Below are 15,036 nucleotides of genomic sequence, written 5' to 3'. Positions count from 1 at the left end.
AACCCCGAAGATTTATCCACCTTTAACAATTTAAATTGGCCCAAATAAAGCATGATCGGCAGATATTTCATTAGTAATCTTTATTAAGGAAACAACAATAACATTTCATAAATTATGCTACATTTCCATAAATTCATCACCCACGTACAATTTGTCAAAATCAATACCGATAAATAGCCTAATCAAACGATTCTTATAGTATACTGTGTTAAATGCGCAGATGTCTGAAAATTCGAATATTTACCATTTCCAATTTCAACAGAGGCAGCTATCTAAAATGTTTGATTATATTGATGGGAAAACAGGAACAGAAGAACACATTGATGTTGAAAGGAATAGGCCTAATAACAAAAGTCACCAAAAAACATCGATAAATAAATAGCTTGAGAACATAGTTCAATAAATAGTTAGTCTCTGAAACCCAGACCTATGAGCAACAGCCGGAACATTGGTACATTGTGGGAGGAAACCCGTCTGTCGAGACTAATAAATAGTTAATAGATCATCAAATAAATACAACCTTGCAACACAAGTACTACATTAATGTACCTAAGAGTGTCATGTAAAAATCCATGTATTCTCGATAGCTTCGTATCCATAAGCATAGTGTTATACTTTCAATAACTTAAGTGCATTTTAAAACAAACACAACAAAATGTGAAACATGTCACTACAGTTTGTCTAAAAAATGTCCTCTATGAGAGGCACTTAATATGTCCTGGCCTTAACGCAGGTGCAGGCAATAGGCACTTTGATAAATTGTGAAGTGAATGAATATTTTCCTGGGTTGTTCGTGCAGTCGGTCTTCATCAAAACCATCTGGGATTGCACTACAGGCACAGAGTTATATCCATAATCTTCGTATTCGGCCCCGTGATGTCCGTGCCCTTTGACGATGATACATCCCGTACATAGACATTCAGCAACAACAATCTTCTCAGGGAATCGTCCCTCCTTGCTATCGATGCTGTGGGACAAGTGACATTCCAATGATCCAAATAGCCAATTAATCAATTAATAATGCCATACGAAAATGTCTTTCCTAGCCATATGTCATGCACATTGACTCAAATTATATTATTGTCCGACTGAGAATATTATGGCTGCATGAGTAAAATTGTAGCCTCGTACGAACCATCCTGATCTCGGAGCTCACATTCTTTGATCACGTTCTGTGTCGCGAAACAGAACACGAGTTCGCGAGATCATGATGGATCGTACGAAGCTATAAAATGTTAGACCTATCCAGAAAGTATTTACTTCGAGTAGAAAGAGATGCCTTACCTGTACCGCCAGGGGGAGACAGAACGGTTGTTGTAGTCTACTGACTGTGAATGAAGCACAGCAGGGCAGGTCTTCTTCGTACCCAGCTTGTGATACTGCGTTTCATCAATATGACCGTCTTTCAGGTACCGGTTTCGACGCAAGATCTTAAGAGCTCCATCCTCCAGTTCTTCTGCACTGAAGCATCCCTTATGCTTGTGTGCCTCTGATGCCAAAGTCAATTTAGCAATAAAAAGTCCAAGTAAAAGTAGAGTCTGCAAAGGAGTGAAATAAATTAATAAAAACGAACAAACCCCATTAATAAATTACCATTTGAATTAAACCAATCCAAAATGATGGATCAAAACGTAATCCAACATTCATTCAGGTGTAGTTAAATTTCAAACAATCAGGGCAGTCAATCTCTCACTTACCTGCATAATCTTGAATAGACCTGACATTTTCAAATATCAAATATATATTTGTTAGTAGAGGAGCCCAAGTGCTTATGCTCTGTTTTGTGCCATAATGCCAGTGATCCTACAATTTATAGTTTACATGTTACCTGGTTGGGGAAATCCGTATGTAGGAGGAAATGGAAATCACTATATTCAGTTCCCAGCTTCCTCTTTCCTACAGTGAGTGTCCCCACTGTCAGGACTTGGCTTGTGTTTACATCAACATTACATCACCTGTTATTGAATTAATCTATATGAGCTTGTGTACACCTATACATACTTATTCATATTGATTTTATTAGCTGCTATAATCAATATATTGACCATAGGCATACTATCAGACAGCTTGCATCCCTTGACAGACAGTAATCTTACTGATATGTTTCCATAGTCAAGACAGAAGCTAGGAATTATGAAGAAATGTAACAAAACTGCTCATTTATACACACACTGATAAAATGGATCAAATCTGAATCCAGAAATAAATGTAGCCTAATTTTGGCCTATCCTACTACACCTTTTCAGTTTTCTACCAATAATAAATGTAACCACATACTGTATGCTAAAACTTTCAAGGGGAAAAAAACGGTATATATATTTGCTCATGTTAAATTCAGCATGATAAACAGAGGATGATGATTGAGGAATTCTAATTATAGTATATTTAGCTCATTCACTAGACAACCTCATCAGCCTTCCTACAAGGTGAACACTTTCTCCTGCAGCCTGGATCTTCCCACTCTGATGCAAACAATGGTGTCATCACAATAGCCTCATCTCTCCCTGCCCCTCCTAAATTGTCTGAGTCCTACCCTTACTGAACAAGGAGTATTTTTCACGTTTTTCCTGATTGAAACATTTCCAACATAATTGGTTCCAGAAATACAAGTCAGTTACAAAGAAAGCAGATAAGGTGTGATAGCTGGGCAAACCAGTAAGTATGCCTTATCAGTGCATTATAACGATAAACATCAGGCGAGATTGTCAAAATGACAGGTCTCCTCACCATCAAGCCAGTACACAGGCAAAGAGAAATCTGGAAAGAATGCCACATGGCTTCAGTAAACTGTCAGAAGACAACATGCTTCATTATAAATAGGTATTTTTCTTTGTGATGAAGAAGTTCCCTCTATCTGTAAGCTAATGAGCTGTCAGGGTATGGGACTTTTAGTATGCAGAATAATCAGACTGTATGCAGATAAACTACTAGAACATGTGTTTTAATATATTCTGGTCATGATGAAACAGACACTAGACTATTAGTCTGCTGCCTGATTAACATGTCTGAGAGATATAAATGAACATCTGCCACTCTGAAGATGGCTCAGTGAAAACTGAGATGAGGATTCCAATAAGGGCAAGTACCATGAACTTTCCAATGATCAAATCCCTGCCCCGAAGAACAAACACGCTAAATCAGTAGGACTTGTACCATTGACCAGTTTAGCTGGGCTCATATTTCCACCTCACTAACATTAAATCAATATCATCACGTCTTCTATCACATTTGCCTCCAGTCTCTTTTCCAGAGTAATTGCCTGGAGCCTCAGCCCAGCCATTGACTGCCAGTGGAAAAGCACCAAATGTCATTGGTTAATCAGAATGCATCTGTGATGTCCTTGCCCCACCATAGAAAGCATAATGTGTTCTGCCCATTATTATTCATAAGATCTGCAGTAATCATGTGAAAGCCTTGTTTTTCAAATTATATTTGGTAGTGAAAATGTACATCAACATGCAATACATTGCGCTTCATCTCTTGTGAAGAACAAGAGAAAACAAGTGATTGATGGAGCCATGTATCCAATTAATATAGGATTGGGGAGAGTGAAATTGTGGAGAAGGAACAGACACACAACAGATGGTTTCTCTTTATCAAAATAGTTTATTTAGAAGCCTTTTGTCACAAAAGCAAGACGCTCCTTATCCTCCGGTGTCCCCAACCATCTCTCATACATCTCATAAAATAAAACACAGTAAATTACTTGAGAAGAGCTAGATTTTTTGGGGTAGATTAAAAAAGCAATACTTCACATCACTATCAATTTGTTCTCTCCAATCATACACTTGAAAAAAATGGGTGCTTGTCAAATGCTCACTATTATTGTACACGGTATGTAAAATGAACACTGCAAGAGAACACAGCGCACAGGAGAAGTCATTGGTTAAGACACAACCACCAAGAACAAGAGGTCCTGTGAGCATGTTCCTCATTCTGAATGAATGCAGACGAAATGTTTGTACAGAGAACCAGTTGGGAGACTAGAGGCAGTTTCCAGGATCTTCAGAACAGAACAAATGGGGCAAGACCAGCACTCGACCCAACAGAAAAAAAAGACATGAGATAAGAGACAGTAAAAGGGGCAGACAGAAAGAAACAGAGTGTGGATGAAAAGTATATAAATTCACCTTATCAATGAGACACAATGGGAAGATTGTTCCTTCTCACTAAATAGACAAGTGAGCAACAGTGACACCCTGCTACTACTTTTGTTCAGCACTGTAAAACCTTTTAGACAACCTCTCTCTGAGGGCAAACAAGCAGAAATGTTTTGGTGGCCATTTTGTTCAGTAACAATTACACAATGGCCTTTACATTTTGGGACAGACACCTTTTTTACATTTCCAGAGAACGCTAGGCTTCTTGACAGGTATTGGTGACTTATGTCCCTTGATGCTTGATGTTGCCTGGGCGACTTGGGTAGGCAGGCAGGCAGGCAGGCAGGGTGAGGGTTATTTCCCTGGGATCTTGGCCCTCTTGCGGGCAATGGCATCCTCAACAGCCTTGAGCTGTTTCAGCAGCTCCTCACGGCGGGACAGTGTGCTGCTAGGCTTGCCGGAGCCTGAGCCCGGGCCGCCTGGGGGCTGCTTGCCTGAGCCCGAGGACAACCCCCCTGGACCTTTCCCAGACAACTTGGGTGGTGGGGACAGAGGACGTTTTCTAAAGAGAGAAATTACATGATTGGGTTTAGTGCCACATGCCTACGACAATTTACAAGGGTTATCATGGGGATTAATCTACCTGTACAGAGAGGGTGCGAGTAGATGTATAAATAGTGACGACATGGTCACATGCCCTGTGTATTGGTGTATATCATATACTTCTGGGGCTTCCACTTTTGTGACTTGTTCCACATTCAAAACAAAGGCTTATGGTTGCTCTAACATCCTAAAATGACATCACTACTAAAGTGGTGAAGGGCAGCACCAACAAAGAGGTGTCAGGTTGGGGTTGTGTGTGTAGTTTTGGATGAGAAGCAGCAGAGGGCACCTACCTTTCTCCCGGTGGTGGCATGAGGCGAGGGCCCTGGCCTCTGGGCCGGTCCATTCTAGGAGAGAGTGGGGGCCGTCCAGGCATCCTCCTGTCACCACGACCTGTAGGACATTGACGAGAAGTTGATTACATACACCAGGGAAGTGTGGCCTCAGATGAATGACTTGGTTCAACACAGACATAGCATATAGAAAGAACAGATAATGCAGCCTACGGCAAGGTTTCTCTGGTAGTTGGATTTCCACATTTGGTATAACCAAACCATGTGTGTGTGAGTTCCTTGAGAAGAACACATTATTAATGTCAGACTAAGCGTTTTCTGGACAGTTTGAGGCCCTCACCTCTCTCAGGAGACAATGCTATCCTCTTGCTAAGTGGAGAGGTAGGTCTGTCCTTGTCTGAAGGCATGTATCGCTTCCTGTTACCCCGCTCTGCCTGCTGCTACAGAGTGAGAGAGAGATACATTGTTAGTCAGACAGTTCACAAGCAACAAATGCAAAATACAGTACATTAAAATGAGATAAAATCACATTTGCTCAATGTTCAATGGTGGTATTTAAATAATGTGTGTATATACACAGCCTACCCTGAAAAAATATAAGCGATACCAAAAGTATGGTATACAGAAGCTTGATATTAGTACATCTAGTTATTCAGTCTGACTGATAAGAGTATGAGGAAGTCAGACACTTATCACATTGACTGTCCAAACTCTCCTTCGCACAAAGACACTCAGACCTCTAAACTCTAATGCCATTAGTGTCACAGGGTGTGATATCAGTGTCACTTGTATCTAAATTAGTGTTGTCACGATACCAGTATAGCAATCCTACAATGCCAGATATTCCTTGGCAAAAAGAAAACACGAAGCAGAGTGAACTCTGTGGTCATTTAAAACATACATTTGTAAAATAGTGTGCGCTATAGCTTGCAAAATAAATAAATGTGACTCTGGGTGGCAACATAAGGCTGTTTTTTCCCAACATTAACATCATTTCTGTCGATACTAGTCTCAGAACAACACTAATCCACATATTTTTCCAGAGTAATTCAGAGACTCAGTCTATTTGAGTTGAGGTGAGAGCAGTTGACTTTCAACAGTAAATCCAGCAGCGGTCACCTTGTTGAGAAGCGTGAGTTTAATGTCTTTGTGCTGGCCATAGCCTCCAGGGGGTCCCATGGGGGGTCCGTGGGGCGGGTGCATGGGGTGGCCGCCAGGACCGTGTCCTCCTGGACTGTGCCCCCCTGGACCGTGCCCCCTGCTGCCAGGCCCAGATCTGGGCATGGGGCCGTGGGTGTTTCTATGAGGGAGGCCTGAGGTATCAATCTTCCTCCGGTCCTCTCTGGGAGGATGGGGCTCATCTTTCTTAGTAGGCTTCCCTGTGGAGAGCAGACAGTATACATCACAAACATACAACCCATAGAACCACCAGATGGCTGCCATTCTGTGATGAAACGACAACCACAATACAATCCAGAGTGAATTGCAGAGTCTATGACAACAGCCTAACTGCTACCTTTGTCTTTGTTGGGACACCTGTCCCGTGGCGGGCCCCTCTCCTTGCGGGCATGGGGCTGTCCGGGGGTGGGGGATCGGGAACTAGCTGACGACACAGGGCTGGCCAGGTCAGCGTACATGTCATCTGAGTCAGCGCTCCTCACTGAGCTGCTGCTGGAGGAGGCCGAGGACACACTAGACACACTGCTCACACTCAGAGACCTAAACAGGGACCACACAGGCCACAGGGAGAGAGAGACTCAGTGCTGTGTCACAAAAACCTGCACACACACTAACTCAGGCTGAAGGAAATATTGACAGAATATCAACATTTGTAGTGGGGGGGATTTTTATTTAAGCATGACAAATTCTGATTAAAGAACAGAAGGTGGTGACCGAGTGGGTGGTGGGGCAAAATGGGGGAGAAATCAATCAAACGGATGAATCACTGTTAAGATAAATGAAGAGAGGAGCAGGTGTACAAGCCAGGGTAATATAGATGGCAGATATAAAATGGCATTGTACCTGGATTTTCTAGGTAGTTGACCAGTGGATAAACAGCAAAGGAAAACAAGAGAGAAGGTATTCAATACATATCGGTTTCAAAGTGGTACCTGCATCAAATCAAATGTTATGTTACATGCACCGAAAACAAACAGGTGTAGACCTTATCGTGAAATGCTTAGTTACAAGCCCTTACTCAACAATGCAGTTCAAGAAATAGAGTTAAGAAAATATTTACTAAATAAACTAAAGTAAAAAAATATTTATTTTTTAAAGTTACAATAAAATAATAACGAGGCTATATACAGGGGGTACCAGCACCAAGTCAATAACTCCTTTCTGAGGCAAAATACTCTTAACTGTCAGCTTTTAAAGCAGTGTAGTGGAAGTTAGTGGAAGTGGGATCGGTTCTTCCTACCTGGACTTCTTGGATCCAGAGCGTGAGATGGAGGCAGAGGAGGAGCGGGATCTGGAGCGAGAGCTGGAGCCAGAGTAACTACTGCCGCTCACACTGCCACTGACTGTCCGCCTGAACAGGGGAATAGAGTGAGAGCAGAGAGAAAGATGAACATATTTCAGTGAGCATACTTTTAATAGTTAGTAGATTGTACATCACAGTAACAACGTGTCAGTCCAATTGATCCTCAACACTGGAGCTCCACAGGGGTGCGTGCTCAGTCCCCTCCTGTACTCCCTGTTCTCCCACGACTGCATGGCCATTCTCTGTTTATCATATATGCATAGTCACTTTAACTATACATTCATGTACATACTACCTCAATTGGACCGACCAACCAACGCTCCCGCACATTGGCTAACCAGGTTATCTGCATTGTGACCCGCCACCCGCCAACCCCTCTTTTACGCTACTGCTACTCTCTGTTCATCATATATGCATAGTCACTTTAACCATATCTACATGTACATACTACCTCAATCAGCCTGACTAACCGGTGTCTGAATGTAGCCCCGCTACTTTTATAGCCTTGTATATAGCCTGTCTTTTTACTGTTGTTTTATTTCTTTACTTACCTATTGTTCACCTAACACATTTTTTGCACTATTGGTTAGAGCCTGTAAGTAAGCATTTAACTGTAAGGTCTACACCTGTTGTATTCGGCGCACGTGACAAATAAACTTTGATTTGATTGCATACTCGGCAAGGCATTTTAGGTCACATTCATATAACTTAAAACAAACTGTTGTCCCTGCAGTGGAGTAGAGTGCTGCATCACAGATGAAGGGAGATTTCCCTCAGAGCAGGAACAATAGCTGTGTTCATTTGACGCCACTAACATCAAGTCACGTCGTGACTGACGATACAAGTTCACCTGAGAGGAAAACCTACGAAACAGCCTACAACAGTCTTCAAGTCCTACTCCTCTTGCCAAGGGAAACTCCCAACGGCACCTCAGGCGTCATCATGCCAGTCAGCTGTGAACATTCATCTCTGAGTGACAGCATCTTTTGTTGAAATGAATTAGTAGTACCAGGTTGTGTCTGAGCTATGTGGTAACACTAAAAGCATCTAGCCCCCATTGAAATAATTTCTTGACAGCCCTTAAGATGCACACACATCAATCTTGTGCCCGTCTTACTTCCTACCCTTTTGCCTGCTCCTGTGACATGGACACCTGGTGAGCAGTGCCAAAGTCATCACAATATTCAAATCACCATTTCATACAACGATGGGCAGAAACATCAGAAGTTAATAGAATGTGAAAATATTTGTACTTTACTACTTTCCACACTAAAAAGAGATTGCATTTCGTTCTTTCATACATTATTCAAAATGTATCCATGGTATGAAATTACGTTATGGTTCATGTTCCACTAAATAAAAAGTGTTAAGGAAAAGCGTTAGCTCCATTAACTATGAATCATTGCTGAACAAAATGACTTACATAAACATGCAGTCAAGTCAATAAATTAACATTTTACAGGGGAGCACAATGCATCTTTAGAGCTGCAGGACCCCCGGCCAACAGGTTTTACATGAGATTTTCCACAGGGAGAACCACGCCACCCACACAGCGTGAGCCTAGTGCATTCTACCCATGTAGGCAGAGAAACCACAGCCAGTGGCTCGCCCCCTCGCTGTCCTTTCCTACCCTTTTACTGTCCTTTCCCTGACCACAGCACCAGCCCTGGGTTCTTCCCCATGCAGGCCCAGACATGGCAATCAGCTGACCCAGAGATAGAGGATAGTTCTTTCACCAACACACAGTCCTGCTGCTGGAATAGGCCCCTGCTGATGCAAATCTACCTGCCATACAAAGTGGCTTTGTGAGCTGAGGGATACTCGTCGTGCAAATTCAATAAAAAACCCACACACACACTCACAAATATGCCTGGTATTAGGCCTACCTGTGACATACTGCCTGAAAATAAGGTTAACAATCTGATTTGCAAAATATAAAAATGTGATCCGGTTAAGTCTCTAGTTAGCGGAGCTGCAATAGAGTTCACTGCAATAATAAAAAAAGACTAACACCCAGATGGGAAGAAATAGTCTCTCCTTGATTTGTGGCAATATTTTGTACAATTATTGCACCGTGGTATTAGGGATGGGCACAGTTAATTGAATAATCAAACGGACGTTAGTATTGGATTACTTGAGTGTTCATTTAAAACAATATAATAATTGTAGGCCTATTTTAACAAAAAGCTGTCTAAATTAAATGAAAATGATACTTGTGACATTGTTAGCTACAAGGATATATACCATGACACTTAATTCTTAATTTAATAAAACACAATGTGTTTTAAAATGTACTGCTGCACATTTAGCCCTCCAGTCCTCCCTGACATCGGTACACTTCAAACAGCAATTACATGCTCGCAACTAACAGTTATTGTTACAGAACATTGGTGAAAATCATAATTCTCTTTCACTTTTGCTGTTAGCCAAAACTAGCGGAGAAAAGCAGTCTGTCCGCTGTTTACCACTGCCATGTGCATTTGTGTCATTTTGATTGGTCAAGAGCATTTTATTTGTGTGTTGCATTTGGACTACCCGCATATATAAACAAATGTCATGATATAATTTGAATAGTAAAATAATTTCAAATGTCCATCCCTACTTGGTATATCATTGGATATCCTTGAGCTCTCAGGTTGGCTGTTAATATGCGACAGAGGAACTTGTGATAGACGGATGGCCAGTAGAAGTGTGTACTTCTGTCCTACCTCCTGGGTGGGTTGTGCTGCTGCCTCTCCTCCCGTCGGCCCCCCTCACGAGGCGGCATGGGCCGGCCCCCCTCCCGAGGCGGCATGGGCCGGCCCCCCTCCCGAGGCGGCATGGGCCGGCCCCCCTCCCGAGGCGGCATGGGCCGGCCCCCCTCCCGAGGCGGCATGGGCCGGCCCCCCTCCCGAGGCGGCATGGGCCGGCCCCCCTCCCGAGGCGGCATGGGTCGGCCCCCCTCCCGAGGCGGCATGGGTCGGCCCCCCTCCCGAGGCGGCATGGGTCGGCCTCCGTCGTGGGACTCACGGTGGTTGATGGGCTTGCCCCCCTCCGGAGTGGGTTTGGGGAGTTTCCCAGGCTGGCCTGGCAATGGTGGGCTGGGAGCCTTCCTGGGGGGAGCCTTCTCCCTACGAGGAGGGGGAGGTGTACCAGGCTTCAGTGGGACGCTTGAAGATAAGAGTATATTGCTTTGTTGTTTGGCATGCAGCATTCACACGTCACACTAATGAGGGCAAAACCCATACTTTCTCCAAAAGACTGATTGACTATAGACTAACACCAGAAGCATGCTAGCTACACATCTAAGGTGAACAATATAGCATGTCAATTAAATGCAAACTACTCTATTATTATGTAAGACTCAGTACCTATAGACTCTTGAGCCATGAAAGGAAAAGTACAAACGATCTGTGTGAGTTGTGTATGAAGGTGCACAGCACAACTGATGAATATACAGCATGTCTATGGATGAATGGGTATGGCTGTACCCTTTGGGCCCTAGAGCTGGCGGGGCCTCAACTTTATTCTTGGCGTTCCTCTGTGCTGAATGGGTCGGAGACGGAGACAATGAGAACGATCTGGACCTGCAGTGAGATAAACAGAAGCCCAAGTTAATCTTATGGGAGACCAGCTATCTTATGCGAGACCATAGGTTAAAGGTTAGCTTGGACTCAGGGAATGAGTGTCCTATTCAATAGACAGTGTTGTGGGGGTGTGTTAGGTGGTTCTGTGCGTTGACAGACAGGCAGGCAGAGTGTGTGTCGGACCTGGAGTGGCTGCCACTGAAGGAGCTGCGCTGGGATGAGTGGCTGGAGTACGAGCTGAAGGATGAGGAGCCTGAGCGAGACCGAGAGCGGGATGAACCGGAGCCTGTGTAGGAGGAAGAGCGGGACGAAGACCTGCAGAACAGAACACACACTTAACCTCACTCTTTAACACACAAACACGGAATACTCAAGTAGATTGAAACACTGCAGAAAATAGGTGCTGATGTAAGGCAGAGTATCAAAGTAGATGTATGGCTGAATTGAAAGCTACCTAGATGAGTTGGATAACGATACAGAGGATCCAGAAGGCCGGTGTCGCCGTCGGCCCCGCGGTGGTGACCCAGACATGCCCGGAAGTCTCCTGGGGGATTTGGACCGGCGCCAGGGGTCCTTCCACTCATCTGGCCGCTTGGACATGGGCATCAGCTCCTTTTTGGAAGGCGGTTCCATCATCGGTCGACTGAGGGGGAGAGAAAGGAAATAGGGGCAAACAAATTAAAATCACACATTTTGCAATAAAGCATCACAAATGAGACTGAAATCATGGACAGAAGGCCAATGATGAATGAGGACATTTTGATTCCATTCACTGTTTTCATTCCTTCCTTAACACGCTTTTCAGTGACAGGTGTTCTTTTTTTGGAAGAGCTGTGGTATGAGGATGACAACATTGTGCGTACCTGGAACCAGTTCATGTTCCTGATAGAGTATGGCACGGCATACTGGCACGGCATACTGACACGACATACTGACACGACATACTGGCACGGCATACTGACACGACATACTGACACGGCATACTGACACGGCATACTGACACGGCATACTGGCACGGCATACTGGCACGGCATACTGGCACGGCATACTGACACGACATACTGACACGACATACTGACACAACATACTGACACAACATACTGACACAACATACTTGAGCGACAGCCCTCCAGTTATTCCCTGGTAAGAGAACCCGAGACACTGATTTACAACATGATGCGTCGCAACATGAGCTGATCATGATCTAAAAAACACATTCAAAACGTTCAAAAGACTGTTCCTTGCCACACCTATGTGTGTTATACGTCCTGCGCCCACTTCCTGACAGGTTGTCATTCTAAATAAGAATGTTCTTAATTGATTTACCAGTATAAAGAAAAATGTGAAAAAATACAGTGCATCTGGAAAGTATTCAGAGCCCTCGACTTTTCCCATATTTTGTTACGTTACAGCCTTATTCTAAAATGTATTAAATTATTTTCCCCCCTCATCAATCTACACAGAATACCACAGAAATGTCCGCAAATTTATTACAAATAAAAATACATAAATATCAATTTACATAAGTATTCAGACCCTTTACTCAGTACTTTGTTGAAGCATCTTTGACAGCAATTATAGCCTTGAGTCTTCTTGGGTATGAGGCTACAAGCTTGGCACGCCTGTATTTGGAGAGTTACTCCCATTCTTTTCCGCAGATCCTCTCAAGCCCAGTCAGGTTGGATGAGGAGCGTTGCTGCACAGCTATTTTCAGGTCTCTCCAGAAATGTTCAATCGGGTTCAAGTTCGGGCTCTGGGCCACTCAAGGACATTCAGAGACTTTCCCCGAAGCCCCTCCTTCGTGCTTAGGGTCGTTGTCCTGTTGGAAGGTGAACCTTCGCCCCTAGTCTGAGGTCCTGAGTGCTCAGGAGCAGGTTTTCATCAAGGATCTCTCTGTACTTTGCTTCGTCCATCTTTGTCTCGATCCTGACTAGTCTCCCAGTACCTGCCGCTGAAAAACATACCCACAGCATGAGGCTGCCACCACCATGTTTCACCGTAGGGATGGTGCCAAGAGTCCTCCAGACCTGATGCTGGATTCATCAGACCATAGAATCTTGTTACTCATGGTCAGAGTGCTTTAGGTGCCTTTTGGCAAACTCCAAGCAGGCTGTCATGTGCCTTTAACTGAGGACTGGCTTCGTCTGCCCACGCACCGTTAATCAAATCAAACTTATTTGTCACAAGCGCCGAATACAACAAGTGTAGACCTCACCGTGAAATGCTTACTTACAAGCCCTTAACCAACAGTGCAGTTCAAGAAGAATTAAGAACAAAATAGAAAAGTAAAAATAATAAAAAGTAACAATACGAATACCGAGGCTATATACAGGGGGTACTGGTACCGAGTCAGTGTGCGAGGGTACAGGTTAATTGGGGTAATTTGTACATGTAGGTAGGGGTGAAGTGACTATACATAGATAATAAACAGCGAATAGCAACAGTGTACAAAAGGGAGGGTGGTCAATGTAAATAGTCCAGTGGCGATTTCTTTATTTGTTCAGTAGTCTTATGGCTTGGGGGTAGAAACTGTTGAGGAGCCTTTTGGTCCTAGACTTGGCGCTCCGGTACCGCTTGCCGTGCGGTAGCAGAGAAAACAGTCTATGACTTGGGTGACTGGAGTCTCTGACAATTTTATGGGCTTTCCTCTGACACCGCCTATTATATTAGGTCCTGGATGGCAGGAAGCTTGGCCCCAGTGATTTAGTGAGCCGTACGCACTACCCTCTGTAGTGCCTTACGGTCAGATGCCGAGCAGTTTCCATACCAGGTGGTGATGCAACCGGTCAGGATGCTCTCGATGGTGCAGCTGTAGAACCTTTTGAGGATCTGGGGACCCATGCCAAATATTTTCATTTTCCTGAGGGGGGAAGGTTTTGTCGTGCCCTCTTCACGACTGTTTTGGTATGTTTGGACCATGATCGTTCATTGGTGATGTGGACACCAAGGAACTTGAAACTGGACCCGCTCCACTACAGCCCCGTCGATGTTAATGGTGGCCTGTTCAGCCCGCCTTTTCCTGTAGTCCACGATCAGCTGCTTTGTCTTGCTTACGTTGAGGGAGAGGTTGTTGTCCTGGCACCACACTGCCAGTTCTCTGACGTCCTCCCTATAGGCCGTCTCATTGTTCTTGGTGATCAGGTGTTGTGTTGTCAGCAAACGTAATGATGGTGTTGGAGTCGTGTTTGGCCACGCAGTCGTGGGTGAACAGGGAGTACAGGAGGGGATTAAGTACACACCCCTGAGGGGCCCCAGTGTTAAGGATCAGCGTGGCAGACGTGTTGTTGCCTACTCTTACCACCTGGGGTGGCCCGTCAGGAAGTCCAGGATCCAGTTGCAGAGGGAGGTGTTTAGTCCCAGAGGCCTTAGCTTGGTGACAAACTTCGTAGGCACTATGGTGTTGAACGCTGAACTGTAGACAATGAACAGCATTTTCACATTGGTGTTCCTTTGTCCAGGTAGGAAAGGGCAGTGTGGAGTGCGATTGAGATTGCATCATCTGTGGATCTGTTGGAGCGGTATGCGAATTGGAGTGGGTCTAGGGTGTCCTGGAGGATGCTGTTGATGTGAGCCATGACCAGTTTTTCAAAGCACTTCATGGCTAACGACGTGAGTGCCACGGGCGGTAATCATTTAGACAGGTTACCTTCGCTTCCTTGGGCACAGGGACTGTTGGCCTGCTTGAAACATGTAGGTATTACAGACTCGGTCAGGGAGAGGTTGAAAACGTCAGTGAAGACACTTGACAGTTGGTCCGCGCATGCTTGAGTACACATCCTGATAATCTGTCTGGCCCAGCGGCTTTGTGAATAAAGACCTGTTTAAAGGTTTTGTTCACATCGGCTATCGAGAGCGTTATCACAGTCATCTAGAACAGCTGGTGCTCTCGTGCATGCTTCAGTGTTGCTTGCCTCGAAGCGAGCATAAAAGGCATTTTAGCTTGTCTGGTAGGCTAGCGTCACTGGGCAGCTCGTGTCTGGGTTTCCCTTTGT

General features: G+C 44.4%; 2 protein-coding genes across 2 annotated transcripts in view; both read right to left on the bottom strand.

Annotated features, from left to right (window-relative positions):
- Nucleotides 1–708: 708 nt before the first annotated feature.
- On the bottom strand, nt 709–1,724 carry LOC120053437 (interleukin-17C-like). Its single transcript, XM_039000561.1, has 3 exons — nt 1,698–1,724; nt 1,285–1,538; nt 709–967 (listed from the first exon to the last, which is right to left on the bottom strand). The coding sequence occupies exons 1-3, from the start codon at nt 1,722–1,724 to the stop codon at nt 709–711; spliced, it is 540 nt and encodes a 179-aa protein (XP_038856489.1).
- Nucleotides 1,725–3,592: 1,868 nt separating this feature from the next.
- LOC120053874 (zinc finger CCCH domain-containing protein 18-like) overlaps nt 3,593–15,036 on the bottom strand; it is a 30,672-nt gene continuing 19,228 nt past the window's right edge. The window contains exons 10-20 of the mRNA XM_039001155.1: nt 11,499–11,687; nt 11,228–11,359; nt 10,949–11,044; nt 10,492–10,627; nt 10,187–10,293; nt 7,416–7,526; nt 6,513–6,715; nt 6,116–6,375; nt 5,337–5,436; nt 4,997–5,096; nt 3,593–4,662 (exon numbers count right to left, since the gene is read on the bottom strand). Of these exons, the coding sequence (XP_038857083.1) occupies nt 4,455–4,662; nt 4,997–5,096; nt 5,337–5,436; nt 6,116–6,375; nt 6,513–6,715; nt 7,416–7,526; nt 10,187–10,293; nt 10,492–10,627; nt 10,949–11,044; nt 11,228–11,359; nt 11,499–11,687 (1,642 nt within the window). The 3' untranslated portion in view covers nt 3,593–4,454. The remainder of the gene's footprint in view (nt 4,663–4,996; nt 5,097–5,336; nt 5,437–6,115; nt 6,376–6,512; nt 6,716–7,415; nt 7,527–10,186; nt 10,294–10,491; nt 10,628–10,948; nt 11,045–11,227; nt 11,360–11,498; nt 11,688–15,036) is intronic.

This window comes from Salvelinus namaycush, chromosome 9 (genome assembly GCF_016432855.1).
Source record: "Salvelinus namaycush isolate Seneca chromosome 9, SaNama_1.0, whole genome shotgun sequence".
Classification (NCBI taxonomy): Eukaryota; Metazoa; Chordata; class Actinopteri; order Salmoniformes; family Salmonidae; genus Salvelinus; species Salvelinus namaycush.
Note: the sequence above shows the minus strand (reverse complement) of the source record. Positions and strands in the feature narration are given on the sequence as shown.